This window comes from Vitis riparia, chromosome 5 (assembly GCF_004353265.1).
Source record: "Vitis riparia cultivar Riparia Gloire de Montpellier isolate 1030 chromosome 5, EGFV_Vit.rip_1.0, whole genome shotgun sequence".
NCBI classification, from domain to species: Eukaryota; Viridiplantae; Streptophyta; class Magnoliopsida; order Vitales; family Vitaceae; genus Vitis; species Vitis riparia.
In genome coordinates this window covers 9538228-9554754 of record NC_048435.1, presented here as the reverse complement: position 1 = coordinate 9554754, position 16527 = coordinate 9538228, and the positions used below count along the sequence as shown (strand labels likewise).

The following is a 16527-nucleotide window of genomic DNA, read 5'->3' as shown; positions in this document are numbered from 1 at the left end:
AGATTAAAGGAGTTGAAACAAAAAATCTTTCTTCATCACAACTACCTAGTTTAGGTTTTTTTTATAAGTTTGTAACATGTAAAACATGATGACCGTTCTAATCATTTTTACTCAAACTTATGCCACAATGACTATAGATTATAAAGCAATTTGACGCACAAAATGAAAATACTTGAGAGAATTTTAGGATAAACAAGAAAAATAGAAATACTAGTATAGACAAATATCAATATGACTACAAATATGATTGAAGTTTTTATTAAAGAAATATCAAAATCGGAGCCTTCTACAAAATCATTTGGTAGAAACCTTCTTCAAAATCATTTGGTAGAAACCTTCTACAAAAGCCTTCTAAAAATGACTAACCTCATGCTTTTTAGTAAAATGCTAAAAAGACAATTTTCTTTTTTGGATATTGGGTTATGGCTAGTAAATTTCTGGTGAGTTTATTCTTTATTGATAAAAAAGATTTCACTAACTTTCGGTAATTAATTCTAAATTTTTAGTTAACCAACATTGTTAGTGGTTTACCATTTCTTGAAGTAGAAAACTAAGGTATTCCACATAGATTTTATAGATAAAAGTCTTGGCTAGCATCACATAAAGTTGAACTAATTTACTTAATGAGTTAACCAATTACAACACAAATTTATGTTTAGAAATTACTTATACTGAAACGAATTAAGGGAGTTTTCTTATTGTGGGACAAGTAAAAATTATTAAATATTTTTAGAGTAACATTCTATCTCTAAATCTGGAAGTTGGATAATTACAAAAAGAACATGCTGAGAAAGTGTCATAGGAGGATTCAGTTAAAAAAATGTGTGAATCTTACTCTCTTTCTCAATTATGGGAATACTCATTTTTCCATTAGTTTATCCACTAGTAGTTTATTTTGGGATTTCTAAATTTATTTGATTTGTATGTGATGCTAGTTCAACTTACCAAAAGTATGATAAACACTTTTATCGTGTAAGAATAAATTCCAACTTTTGTAGAAGCAAAAATCTACCAGTTAGTTTAGGAAGTCTTTTTACCTAAAATTACCTATCCAACCTATTCTTAATTATTCTTAAACTAATCAATGACATATCATGCATGTACCTATACAATATATATATACAATTAAATCAATTTAAAATATATTGTATGATTGTTTGGATATACTTTTTTTTTCAAGAAAGTCACTAACTTTACATGTGTTATGTATAACTAAAGAAAGTAACATTAGCTCAATTGCTCAACAAAACAACGATGAGTTATGGTTTTTCCATGAATGACAATAAAATGCAAGATATATAAAGAAAAATATAATAATTGATTTTAGTTTTTAGACTAAAATTAGAACTTTGCTTTTTCTAGTTCCTGAAGGAGATAGGATTAATGAGTAAAGGGTCACTTGGAAATGGGTTTATCAATATGTGCAGTACAACGTATGATTAGGAAACTGCCTACAAAGAATGTCACAAGGTATGGAAAATAAACAAAAGAGTAAAACTATTGGTCATATGCAAAGGGATCCCCAAGGGTCTATGCCATGGACATGTCCATTGCACATGTGTGCATGCACAAATGTACATATAGACATCTAATTTGACAGGCAGGGTTGGCCCTATTTGAGAAGGAACCTCCCACAAATTATCACTACTAATATTTTTAATCCTCTCATATGCATTTTAGTAATAGGCAATACCCATATCAAAAAATTTCTGCAATATTATTTTAAACCCCCCCATGTATGAAGTTAAAATATCCTAATTTAGCAAGAAACACTCATTGGATTACTACGAATGAGAAATGGAAAAAGAGGGGGAAGAATCAACCACCAAAATCAAAGAAATGTTCAAGAAATGGAGAAGATTAGTGAATGGACATGGTTAATAATAGCAACTGCTCCATCAGCCACAACCGGGATAAATTTCTTGTCCATCTGTTAGAGAACTTTGACATCCTAAAGGCAATTCTTAGTTATGGATTGCGGAATTAATGAATCACGAGCAAGGTGCAAGATCCCCAAAGAGTTGTCAAGTACACTACATTGATCATTAAACTTCAACAATTTATCTCCACTCCATATAGAAAAGAAAGAATCACTAATAACTAATTTTATAAAAGTCCCATAAGGGACTTGTGTAGCAATGAAAGACTCATCTATAGTTAACAAAACCTTCAAAAATTATTGTAGTACTTAACTGTAATTTTTGGATGGTTATTCTGCCATTTGGTCCCAGAGCTCATCAAATTTGTAACTTCCTTTGTGGTAAAGTCTAAAAAATGAGATAGCATGAAATCAAATGAACAATTTTATTTTGGGGTGATGAAAGGATTAAATACAAATAATGTATGAAGATACCCACAAGTGTCCATTCCTCAAGTTTTTGTCATTCTTACTAGGCTGCTATTGTAGTTTGACTATAATTTGAATATATATAAAAGCAATTTGGAATTATTAACTTGGGTTTTTTTATACATGAAGATAAGTTAAGAATAAAAATTTTATGGGTTGTAAAGGATTTACATAGGGAAAGCAAAGAAATGGGTACTGGTGGTCTGATCACAAAAAGTTGTTACCAAAATGTGCTATCTACCTGAGGTACCTAATCAAAGTTAATAAAAAACCTGTTGTAGAGAGAAACTTAACTCTCTCAGCCTAATCTGAACTTGACCCAAAAATGATAGAATGGGGATTAGTTGCTAAAGTAAGTATATTGATAGCTAATGTTGTATCAAAAATGAATCTCCACATCTAGAATCCTATGCTTTTTGGTGTAGAAGTTACAAGTCCCTTTGCAAATTTCAATAGAGTCTGTAACAAATCTCCACCAAAGCTTTGGCATAGTTAATCAAATATATGTTAAAAAAAGGTATTAGGGAGCAACATATATAAATTTTTATCCAGACCATTATAATAATTAATTTTGCCTAACAAAAATACAAATTGACCATGGAATATAGGAGAACCATCTATTCCAATTCATCACAGGTGGCATATAATCATTATGTGAATAGTGGTAAATCTTTTTACTAGCTAATAGACAATCAATGATTTTCTTTCAAGAGAGTGTAAGACCTTCTCTAACAGATCACTAGATGTGTTGTTGGTTTGTTGGAGTTTCTTCTAATATTAGAAAAAAAAATTCTTTTAACATTAAAAAAACAAATGCAATAAGCAATTGAACTAGATCTTTAGCAGTTCACATGTTTGTAGCTATACCGTGTGGCAATACTTGGGTAGCCTTTTGCCATGATGGTAGTGCTTGAAATTTGATTGAACATATAGTTAATGAAATTTTCCAAAAATATTTTAAGTTAAATAAATCATATAGTTTCCTTAATGGAATTAGTTGGAAAAGAAAAGAAAGATTAAAAGTAAAGACCAATAGTCTTGGACAAAAGACTACATCCAAGCATTCACTATTTTTTTTCCCCTTGTCCCTTTTAATTATTGTTATGATTCTTTGAGTACCACTCTAGTAAACTAATCATGCACTTTATTTGCATTGAATAGTTTTATTTCATTTATTTTTATTTCTTTATATTTTCTTTACATCTACACGTTTAAAAATTGTTTTCTTTTATTTTGTTTTCAAAACAAACTTATTTTTAGAGAACACCACCCTTATAAATTTTAAAAATATTTTTTTTTTATTTTTCAAATAAAAAACTGTTTTAAAATCATTTCATAAATAAATCAAAGAAAACTATTTTATATTTGATGCTGAGACCTTTAACTTTTCAAATCAATTATCCTTCCTAATAAAAGACAAAAGCCTTGAATTAAAAAAAAACACAAACATAGAGATATTAAACAAAGCATTATGTGAGGTTAAATATTCAAATCATATTATTGAAGTTGTGCATCTATGCATGATCAATATTAATTTTTTATTTTTGCCTCTATGGATTGAGACAACTAAAATTCTTCATAAAAACAGGTTGAAGTAGTAGTAAAATTCACCGAAGAAAAGTCATAAAACAAGTGACATTTTATAGTATGAATATATTTTGTAAGACATCCATATACAATGAATATCAAGAATTGAAGTTGATTTTATGGTATAAAAGGATCCCGTGATGATTGCACATTCATGAATCAAAGTATGCACAAGATTGAAAAACAGGGCAATGAAGTACTAAATAAAAAAATTGGCTACTGAATTTGAAATTGCTTTCATGGAGGTTACCAAATGCACCAAACTATAAACATACCAAACAAAGGATGGCTTTTAACTAACAATATAAGGAAAAATATATGTTTGGTGTCCCAGAAAAATGAGAGGAAATGAGAAGCAAAAGTTGAAAGCTCTTCAAAAAGGCTCTTACTTGCCTTTTAAAAGAAAAATTGTTTGGCTATATAGAAAGTGATAGAAAATAAAAAAGGAGTTTGGATGTTACAAGTTAAATTGTGGCTCTTGGGTTGAGAATTGAGGATTTTGTTCCCGAGACCCAAAATTCTCCTTTGTTCTTTTTACAAGCAGCCAAACAAAGAAAAACTCAATGAAAATTTGCAGAAACCAAATACTTATTTCACATAAAAGAAACTTAAAGAAGAAAAGGTAATAAGAAAACGCTTATTAGCTAAATTCTTACAACACAAGAAAGTTGAATCTTTGAGGTACAAAAAAAACCCTGAACGGAGAGATTGCAGTAGTAGATGCAGGGGCAACAACACAAAACACAAAGAATCCTGAATTTTCATTAAGAATAAGAATTAATAAAAAGGAAAGGAAACTTTAAAAAACAAAGCAAACCTCTAGAAAAAGAAAAATCCTCAGGAGCAATTGGGAAAATTTCTAGAGAAAAAATTTGGATTGAAGATCATGAAGCTATTGAACATCAAGGAAAATACAAGTAATAATTTCAATAACAATAAATTAATCTTTTTTTTTGGGTAAAAAACTAGGCTAACAAAGCTAAACCCTAAATAAAATATGAGATTGATAGAGAAATTTACCAACCAAGGGGTTAAGGTTGTTGTGGATTTTGCTAAAGGTAATCAACTCGTTTGTATTTTTTCAAAAGAACCCCAAGATTCCTTATACTCGATGATGATTTTGCAAGTTACAGGAAGGTCAAGGCTCATTGACGATGGTCACCAACACTGATATGCTGGGGTCTTCAAATTTGTGCTGCCTCACTAGGATATTGTTGGTAGCTTCTCAAAGTTAGAGAATGAAGTGTTGTTTCTATAGATATTAAATAGAGAAAACATTAGGACATTACTGGTACCTTCTCAGAGCAAGTGAGTAGAGTGATGTGTTTACGTAGGTATGAAAGAGAGAATCATCTGTAGATTGCACTTGGCATGGGTTTCGGTAGCTTGTCAGGGTGTAAGAGTGGAAGGAACTCTGTTTGGCGGATGTGTAGCAGTGTGAGGATTAGACTTTATAAAGGGGTTTACGAAGCTAGTGAGAAAATGGCGCTTTACAAAAGTGCCAAGGAAAAAAAAATATTAAGCCTTTTACAAAATGGTGCCTTAAAAAAAACCAAGAAAAAAAGGGCAAATTATTCAAGGATGCTTGTATAAAAGCGCCAATGATTCTACCAAAAAATGCCATTGTTAGCCCACTTTCTACCAAGCGCTAACTTATGTTAAAAATTTTATTGGACATTCACGATTTTTAAAGTGCCATTGAATGAAATGCCTTTGTATGTAATTTTTGTAGTCGTAGTTTACTCCTCACCTAACATAATATCGTACATAACATTTATTATCAATTATTTATCTAAAGATATAAATTTGACAATCCTAAAAATATTTTATTTAGTTTTAGTAATTCTAATTAATTTCCTATGTCAACATTATTATTAATAATATCATTTTTCAACTTCCTAAACAATAATAAATTAATTTAGTGAGTTTCCAAATTTTTATAAAATTCATATTCCTTCTAATCTTACCTTAACTATTTATTTCATGATGTAATTAAATTATATTAAAACATATACCAAAAACTATTATTATTAATTCCAAAGCCTTCATTCCATCAAGAGCACACGCGTCCATTTTTTTTTTTGTTTTTTGTTTTTCCAACAACTCTTCGGTCTACACCAACTCCACAATTTATTATTATTATAATAATAATAATAACATTTTTTTTCTTTTGTTTCCCAACTTTTAATCTCTTCTCAGTCCGTCTACACACAATTTTTTTTCTATAACCCTATAGTACACGATGACACACATCTATACTATTTTTGTTTTGTTTTTTGCTTCTTCTTCACAATTTCAAAAAATCACGCAACTCTTATTTTATTTATTATTTAGATGTTTTTTTTTCTTCACATCTTATAATCTATAATATTTTGAAAACTCGTCAATTTTATGAGTTTATCTTAATTGATACTAATTCAGTTGAGATTACTCATAATATTGATAAAAATAATCCTTAGAGGATTGCATTTTCCAAGTGCCAAAATCTTATAGTCATGACCATTGCTAATTATAATAAAAAACCATTTACTTGCAAAGCATTTAGTCAACCTTTCCATCCCATGAGTTATAACTACATAGTGTATATGGATGCTTGGTACAATATGTTTTACTTACAAAGTTACCAACATTCAAGGTTTAATCAGTTTTCAAGAGGCTGTAATGTCAAATTTTCGGCTTGGTTTAAAAAATGGTGGACTTTCTTTGGTCTACTAGAATCCATATTTCCTCATGAGATTCAAGAAAAAAATCAACTTCTACAAGAGCAAGACTTCAACCCACTCTACTAGCCAACCAAGACTCCTGATGTTTTGTTCTAGACTAAGAATTCCATGGATTTTTACATGGAATATTATCATTTATTTGCAAAGCAGTTAGTCAACCCTTGCATCACATGAGTTATAACTACATAGACTAATGGATGCTTGGTACAATATATTTTACTTATAAAGCTACCAGCATTCATGGTTTATTCCGTTTTCAAGAGGCTGTAATGTCAAATTTTCGACTTGGTTTTAAAAATGGTAGACTTTCTTCGGTCTACTAGAATCCATATTTTCTCATGAGATTCAAGAAAAATTCAACTTCTACAAGAGTAAGACTTCAACTCAGCTTATCAGCCAACCAAGTCGACACTATTTAAATTTGTATTTGAACTAGAAGGTCTTGTAGAGAGAAAATCTTAAGTAAATGAACATTTTGAAGTTGGACCAAATTCTATTTGAATAGTACCATTTGTATGTTGTATAATTTTTGAAGGAGTTATTAGAGGTTTAATTGACTTTGGATTTGGCTATGGGAGAAGCCAAGCAAGAGCATATAATGAAATTAATTGTTGACTGTAGTACTTTTGGAGTTACTATTGAAGATATGAGTTTTATTTGGTATACTCATTATGGCAACACCAATAATGAATGTCCAAAACTTGATCCCTTGTGTAGGAAAATTTCATTAGAAAGACGTGACTGTAAGTATGCTTTTACTTACAGTATTTGCAAGGCCAATATTGACTTAGACAAATATAGACCAATAGTTATTAAATTCAACAATGAATCAATAGAACTAACTCCTGCTTTCTTCATGGATTATGAGTTACTTTATCAACTAATTCTCCCATATCTTGTGCAAACCGATAGATTTGGAAGGAAATTAGCAGTTTGCACATTGAACACCTTCATTCTATAATTCAAATATGTTGAACTCATTATTAAAAGCAAGCTTTTTGAGTGCTCGAACGATGGAGGAGTCCATCCAGCCCAACACTTCATCCTTCTCAAAGCCAATCATTGAAAGCACCATTTGTTTGGTATAAAGGACTCTTTGCCTTGTACTAAAGTCAACCTCAAAAAGCAAATTCATCATTAGAGGTCAAGAATGATTTCAAGAGACCTAGATTATGAGATTTATATTTCATAAAACTATAAACTCATCACTGAAAATAATATTCAAAAAATCATCCCTACCAATGTCTTTCCTAAAGTCCCTCTTCTATTCCAAACCCAATTTTCCTATTTTGCTAATAAATACAAAAAGGATTATGCTATAGAAAAACAAGCTCAAAAGGTTTTTGAAAATTATCTCCTAAAAATGCTCAATTGAAGTACTGTTTTAATATTTTGTGTATATGTAGTATATATATATGGTGCAAAATAATTAACAAAGGGCAAACTTATATTGTTACTTTTAATTTTAGGTAAAAACAATATTGTTATCTTCAATAGAATATTTGATGTAAATGTTAAAGTGATAGTGATTAATTACTAACATTGTTACTATTAGGTAAAAATTAGTAAGTATGCCTATCATATTATCTTGTTTAGGTGGCAACCCAATTTGAACTGATTGTATTTATTACTACTCTAGTGCATGAGCGGGGGATTATTTTCCCCCAAATATTGAAACCCACTTTTGTACGCCCCTCGATTCATCCATATTTTTCAGACATTACACTTTTACACGATTTGCTCCGACAAAAACTCAAATGGCCCGCACTATCGCTACTAGAAGCCCAAAACACGAAATCCAACGCCATGCAATTTGTTCTCTCCAGATCCATCTGCTTCGTCCACCCAAAGTCCCCCTTCTTATTAATGGCCACTTCCACCTCCGTCAGCTCCGTTAGCTCCATTGCCATCCCTCGTAAGGCCCGCCTGAGGGGTGTCGTCTTCGATATGGACGGAACCCTAACGGTCCCCGTCATCGATTTTCCGGCAATGTACAGGTCCGTCCTCGGCGAAGATGAGTACCTCTCCGTCAAAGCCAAGAACCCTACTGGAATCGATATACTGCACCAAATTGAGAATTGGAGCCCCGAGAAGCAGCGCAAGGCCTATGAAACCATCGCCGATTTTGAGCGCCAGGGCCTCGATCGGCTCCAGATTATGCCAGGTTGGTTGTTGTTCCTTTGAAAACCTGTTTGGTTGCTGGGAAAATGCGGGAAAAAAAAGGAAGCGAATTTTTGTGTACTGTGAATTGAGCTTCATAGACTGTTTGGATTGCAATAAGCTATGGATGCATTTGCCTTTCTTTTCCTAGTTTTCTCAGCAACCAAGAGGGGTGCTGCTGGTTTAATTTTTAGTCTTTTCTAATAATTGAGTATTGCGTTGGATTGTTATTGAGTTTTGCGTAAATTGCGTGGTTGTTTGTTTATTTATTTATTTTTATCAGAAACAATAACACAGTGTATATTTATAAAAAGAAGAGCAAGAGAAGGATGAGGGATCTTCCCACAAAATACAAGAATCTGATCAGAATATGATTTAAGCTCCTCTACTATACATTTAAACTTATACATAAACTTGTCCAATTATGGCTATTTATCAAGACCGATCAAAGCTTCTCTAATTGTTTTTTTTTTTTTTTGATCAGAAATGAAGAAGAATATATTAATAGAAGAAAAGATACAGGAGAAAGAAAAGTTACAAAAGAAAAAGAAGAAACCAAGGGAAGGATGAGAGGTACTTCCTACATAAACTGAACAAAGGAGAAAACTCCCAACAATAGAACTCTAAAAACAAAGAGAAACCCCAACAATCTTCAAACTTTTGAAGCGCAAACTGCAATCTAGTTGAGTTGTAAAACACTTAGAGGAACTCCTCTAAAAGCTTCAGTACAAGAAGCCCATAGAGAAGAATAGAACCAAATCAAATCCCATAACATCTCTTCCGTTCTCCCTTTATCCTCAAAGATCCTATTGTTTCTCTCTTACCACACCATCCAAATCAAGGTAAGGCAAGCGATTTGCCAAAGTGTCTTGCCTCTTAATGAGTTCCCCAAGCCTTTAAAAGTAATAACCAACATGTCCTCAAAACTCCTTGGAGAGACCCAAACCAACCTTGCTAGATTGAACAACTTGTGCCAGAGTCCAATGGTAATAGGACAATGAAGAAAAAGGTGGTCAATCGACTCTCCATTTCCTTTGCAAAGAATGCACCATTGAGGACAAAGGGATTTGTAGGGTCTTCTCAATTGCAACTTATCATTGGTGTTTACCTTCCCATGTGCTACTAACCAAGCGAGGGCCTTAACCTTTGAAGGGGCTTTTGAACTCCACAAGAATTTGGCTGGAAGGAACAAGATAGGATTTGAGACTTTTGACAAGGCCAAGAAAAAATATTTCACTGAAAACAATCCTGACGAAGACAAAGACCACGCTCTTGAACCGGCCAAAGAAGGAGAGAAAATCATAGAACTAAGGGAGGACATTAATCTCTGAAGGAGATCAATTTCTGAATCCGTAAGATTACGGCGAAAGTTAAAATTCCAAGACAGTGGAAAGGAATTGCCAAGGACATTTGATACAGTGAGGTTTTTCACAGAAATAACTCTGTAAAGATCAGTAAATTGAGAACACAAAGTTTGGTTACCCCACCAAAGATCTTCCCAAAAACGAATTTTCTCCCCATTGCCCACCACTAGGCGGACAAAAGGGGAAAAAACCTAGAAAACTTTAGCAATAGCCTTCCAAGGACATCTGTGTGACCATCAAACCACCATGTTGGCGTCCCATCCATTAGGATGTGTCCCATATATACTCGCAATAACCTTATGCTAAAGACCACTCCTTTCTCTAGGGAACCTCCAAAGCCATTTCCCTAAGAGAGCAATATTTCTCATAGAAGTCTTCCCAAAACCCAAACCTCCCAACTCCTTTGGTCTACTAACAACCTTCCATCTGATAAGATGATCTTTCTTCCCTTCCTTCGCCCCAGACCAAAGAAAATCCCTTTGCATCTTCTCAATCTTTGAAGCTATTGATGCTGGGATTTTAATGAGGGAGAGGAAGTAGCTAGGGATGTGAGACAGGCAAGACTGAATTAAAGTAATCCTCCCTCCCAAAGATAAAAAGACCTTTTTCCAACCATCCAGCCTTCTCGAAATTCTCTCAACCACCGGATCCCAAAAGCCCATTGTCTTTGGGTTCCCTCCTAATGGAAGGCCTAAATAAGACAAAGGCCACTCTAACACTCTGCAATCCAAAACCGAGGCCTAACTAGACAACAACTTCTGCCTAGTGTTAATACCTGAAACGGTGTTTTTTTCTAAGTTGATTTTTAAACTAGATACTTGCCCAAAAACCAAAAGAATAATCTTGAGGTTTTGAAGATGTTTCATAAAGGCTTTAGAGAAAAAGATGGTGTCATCAGCAAACTGTAACAAAGACATTCTAGTCCTATCCCTCCTCACAAAGAAACCCTCAGTTATCCCAGTTTCCTCTGCTCTGATCATCAATCTACTTAGAACATTTGCCATTAGAGTAAAAAGGAAAGGAGAAAGGGGGTCTCCTTGTCTCAAACCTCTAAAGGCCTTAACCCAACCCTTTGCATTTCCATTAACTAGGATTGCAAAACTTGATGAAGACAAACAACCCCTTATCCAAGATCTCCATTTCTGGCTGAACCCCTTCCTTTGTATCACATGATCTAAAAAGCCTCAATCCACATGATCATAGGCTTTCTCAAAATCAATTTTGAAGAGTACCCCTTCCTCCACTGACCTTATTTTCTCATCCACCACTTCATTGGCTATCAACACAGCATCCAAAATGTGTCTCCCTTCAACAAAGGCTCCTTGAGAGCCAGAGATTGTTTCATGAAGAACTTTGCGTAAACGCCTTGATAAGACCTTAGCAATTATCTTATATTAACTTGTGTGCCTTGTGTGCCTATCAAGAAGAGGCGTTCAATTCTCTATCAATATTATATGGAATCCTTGTGTGCCTACTAAAGTGGGTTTCTTTGCTTGGGAAGCTTTTTGGGGTAAGGTGTTAACTTTGGATCAACTCAAAAAGAGGGGTTGGTGTTTAGCCAACAGATGCTTTCTTTGCTGTGAGGAAGAAGAATCTATTGATCATATCCTTATTCAATGCTCCAAGGCTAGAGTGTTATGGGAATTATTATTTGCTCTTTTTGGTGTTTCTTGGGTCCTGCCTTATTCGACTAGAGATACCCTTAGTGGGTGGAGTGGATTTAATATGGGCAAGAAGCGCAGAAAGGTGTGGAAGGCTGTCCCTTCGTGTATCTTTTGGGCGGTGTGGAAGGAAAGAAATAGGATTGCCTTTGACAATGAGGAGCTATCGTTGAATAGGTTGAAAAATTCTTTTGTTTGTAATCTTTAGGTGTGGTCTAAACCAGTTGTAAATGAAGGTCCTCTCTCTTTACTCGGTTTTTTTGATTGGCTAGGTGCTAGGTAAGGGCTGGTATTGTATTTCTGCTTCTTTTTGTGCCCTAGGGCGCCTCCTCTTGTATACTCCCTGTATGCTTTTGGGTCTGTTTTTGGGGCTCCTTGCTAATATATGCTTCTTTGTGTGTTTGCCAATAATAAAAAAAAAAAAATACTTGTAACCAAGCTAATAGGTCTATAATATGAGATTTTAAAAGTTTGGCTTTTCTTAGGCACCATAGCAATGAATGTCGCATTTGTACTTTGATTTATTACCCCCTTGGTGTGGAACTCAAGAAACACCCTCATAAGATCCTCTTTTATTACATCCCAACACTCTTGGTAAACTGCTATAGTAAAACCATCAGGGCTAGGGGCCTTTTCCTTATTCAATTGGAAAACTGCCATTCGTACCTCCTCTTCAGAAAAAAGGCCTATCCAGCCAGACCGCACTCTCTCCAGAAATAAGGACCCAATCAATTCCTTCAATCCTCTAAGAATCACCTTCAGGTATGGAATAAAGTTTCCCAAAGAAATTTACAATCTCCTCAGAGATGACCTCAATGTTACTTAAAGTCTCCCCCCTCTTAGAAATCAGAGACTTAATGAACTTCCTGCTTCTTCTTTTAGTGGCCATTTTGTGAAAGAACTTAGAGTTGCAATCCCCTTCTTTAATCCACTTGACCCTAGATTTTTGTTTCCATTGAACCTCTTCCTTTAATAACAAATCCTTTAGCTCCATTCTTCTTAAGGTCCTTTCCGATACCAAATCAAGATTTAAATTCCCTTCTTGTTCAATTAGATCAATTCTACCTAAGCCCGAAAGAATGTGCTTTTTCCTCTCTCTTAAATCTCTAAAGGCCACTATATTCCACTCTTTCAACTTTGATTTAACAAACTTTAATTTCCTCATGAACTTGTGACTTTCCCAACCTTCAACCGTACACTCTTGCCACCAATCTCTAAACTTCTCTTTAAACTCAGGATGAAGTAACCACATATTCTCAAACCTAAAAGAAGTCGGACCCCATTTTAAAGGATTAGTTTCCAAACAAATTGGGCTATGATCAGAGGTCCATCTAGGAAGGGTCTCTTGAAAACTTTGAGAGAAAAAAGAATCCCACTCAGAAGAAAACAAAAACCTATCCAATCTCTTGTATATAGGAACAACTTGCATGTTTGACCACGTAAAAGCCGCATTCCTTAGTGGGGGATCCAACAAACCACTCTCCCTTATAAACTCGTCAAAACACCTCATGTTGAATGTTAACCTAGAATCACCCATCTTCTCAGAGATCCTCCTGATAACATTAAAATCCTCTCCTACACACCACCTTGGGAAGGTCAGACCATATAGGTTTTGAAGCTCCAACCAAAGTCCACCCTCCACAAAGGCTTATTCGGGCCATACACTGAAGTTAACCAAAAAGACCCTTCCTCACCAGAGTTCAACTTCACAGTTACAGAGAAAGATCCTAACACCTTCTCTGTACACTTGAACTTATTTGAATCCTACAAAATCACAATCCCCCCTGAAGCCCCACAAGCAGGAAGAGCAGCCCACTCCAAGCTTCTGCCTTTCCAGACACTGCTCACAAACCTCCTGTCCCTAATTACTTTCTTTGTTTCTGAAGCATCACAACATCTGGACTTTGAGTACTTAAAAACCTTCTGATGGTCCTCCTTTTCTTCTTGGAACCTAATCCTCTTGTATTCCAACTTAAGATCTTCATGTAAACAAAAACAACCTAGCACAACCAGCAACCAAACCTAATCCTCTCCTCGGGTTCCAGAGTCATTTTTCCTTTTCCTTCTGAAATAAACCTTATCCGCAGAAAGAGTACTCTTGCTCTCTACTTTCGCACCTTTTCCATTATCTCTGACAATTCTAATCCTCAAACTCTCCAAAACCGATTGAACCTTGACCATCTTCCTAGGTGTGAGTCCCTCAACCTGAAAACCTTCCAACGGGAGGGTGGGAGGTTCTGGCTCTGGGGACGAAGCCTTGCCTGAGACACAAAGCTCATTTGGGTTACTGAGTGATTCCCTAAGGAAAGGGCAGTCTTTAAAATTTTGGTTTGAGGTTTCTAGGGGAAACGCCACACCTTCAGAACAGGACACGCCACCATGACAATTGAGATCAACAACAGGAGAAGTCGAAAAGGGACCACGCTGAAAGGCAAAGCTTGACTCCAACGGAATAAAAAAAAAAGGATGACAACGAGAAGGACGAACATAAGAAACAGAGGAGTTGGGAAGAAATTTTGGATCAAAAGCCCCAACCAAAGGAAGACCCTGCTCGGATAAAGCTGAGAAAGGAGGACACACCTTATTTACCAAATTGCAGCGCGAAATCCCCTTGTCTCCCTTTGTAAGCTTCTCTAATTGTTGTCCACTCCTTTTTAATTACAAGCCAAATGCCAATTGAATAATACTGAGGGAGTGCCTTTAAATGCAGTAGTACAAAAAACTCATAAAATGGAATGGAAATGAGGTAGATCCCACGATGTTTCTACCGCCCTCTAGTTTTCCTCAAGATCCCGACATTTCTCTCTCACCACATGATCTAAGGCAAAGTGGGGCAAACAATTTTTCAAAGGGTCATGCCTCTAACAAAACTCTCAAAATCTCTAAAAGAGATGGTCATCATGTGTGAAGGTGAATCTCAATGATGGTCTACACCTAAACGGGGGTGAATAGGTTTTTTCAACCAATTCAAAAACATATTATCTAACCATAAAATTTCTCATCTCTTCAAATACATTCCAATAAGAGTAGAAGTCACATGCAAGTATGAATGCAACAACACTCTCCCAATAATTTTCAAATGCAAGTCACATGCACATGTTTCAACACTCTCCAACATAGTTCATAAGAATAATTTCTCAATAACACAAATTTTAATTTCCACTGAATATCTATAGCAAAATAAATAGAAAAAAATATTCATGATATCCTTAGAAGATCACACCTATTTTAGTGCATTGTTCATCCATTCAACTTATATCCATAAGTAATAAATGAAAACTAACACTAATAGAATAAGAGAAAGAGGGGCAATGACCCCAAAATTTACCTGGAAAACCTTCGAAGAAATAAAAAACCATAAACCTACAACCGATCAAAAAACGTCCACTATGAAAAACAAAAACTAAATACAAGGTTTTACCTAGTTCAAGCCAACTAATTCTTCCAGAATCACTTGACTAACACCTTTCCACTTTCCGCTTCATGCCTTCTTCTGGAGCACACTTGGAGTCCACACCAAGTTTGATCTCGGCCTCTTCTTGAATCCACATAAGAAGAAATGGGTTTCATCCAAACCCAAATAGCTAAAAATTAAGAGATGAATGACCGAAGGAATTAACTTATTTTTTCTCAAGAAAATTTTTGGAAAACAACTTGAAAATCATGAAGAAAATGGGATTTTCTTAGCAAACAAACACCCTAACTTTGGTAAGAAAGAGAGAGCACAAGGGGGAACGACTACTAGTATCTCTGTCTTTTTGGAAGCAATTTTTTTCTTTTTAAGTTAAAAGAAAGCCTTGATCTAACAGATGAAATAAGATCAAGAAATTGCAATCTGAATCGATCTAATATGAAGCTAGATCAATCTTAGAACAAGGCATTTTGAACACTTAGTAAAAAAAATGCTTCCCAAGCCTTCCTATCTCCTTAAAAAAGTATTTTAAGAAAAACAATAATTCGAAAGATATGGTTGATTCAATTTCATTCAGCTCTAACCTCAATTACATACCTTAGTCTCTTAGCAAATTTAACAACTTAGATCTTCATTAGACAAGTAGTCTGAAGAAGGATTTAGAAAAACCGAGTTAGGAGACATTTAGAATTTTTTTTTTTTTTGATCAAAAACGAAGAAAAGTATATTAATAGAGGAAAAGATACAGGAGAAAGAAGAGATACAAGAGAAAGAGAAGAAACCAAGAGAAGGATGAGAGGTCCTTCCCACAAAACAAAAACTGAAACAAAAGAGAAAACACGCAACTAAAGAAAACTAAAAACACAAAAAAACCCCAACACTCTCAAACTTTTGAAGTGCAAACCGTAGTCCAGTTGAGTTGTAAAACACTTAGAGGAACTCCTCTAAAAGCTGCAGTACAAGAGGCCCAAAGAGAGGAATAGAACAGAATCAAGTCCCATAACATCTCTTCTGTTCTCCCCTTATCCTCAAAGATCCTATTGTTTCTCTCTTGCCATACCATCCGTAACAAAGTAAGGCAAGCGATTTGCCAAAGTATCTTGCCTCTTAATGAGTTCCCCAAGCCTTTAAAAGCAATAACCAACATGTCCTCAATACTCCTTGGAGGAACCCAAGCCAACCCTGCTAGATTGAACAACTTGTGCCAGAGTCCAATGGTAATAGGGCAATGAAGAAAAAGGTGCTCTATCGATTCTCCATTTCCTTTGCAAAG

General features: G+C 34.7%; 1 protein-coding gene across 2 annotated transcripts in view; it reads left to right on the top strand.

Annotated features, from left to right (window-relative positions):
- The first annotated feature begins 8380 nt into the window (after positions 1 to 8380).
- LOC117914815 (haloacid dehalogenase-like hydrolase domain-containing protein At2g33255) overlaps positions 8381 to 16527 on the top strand; it is a 42814-nt gene continuing 34667 nt past the window's right edge. Inside the window, exon 1 of one of the 2 annotated variants that reach the window (XM_034830301.1) lies at positions 8381 to 8821. In XM_034830301.1, the coding sequence (XP_034686192.1) occupies positions 8464 to 8821 (358 nt within the window). In that variant the 5' untranslated portion in view covers positions 8381 to 8463. The remainder of the gene's footprint in view (positions 8822 to 16527) is intronic. The other variant, XM_034830300.1, reaches the window with a different exon arrangement.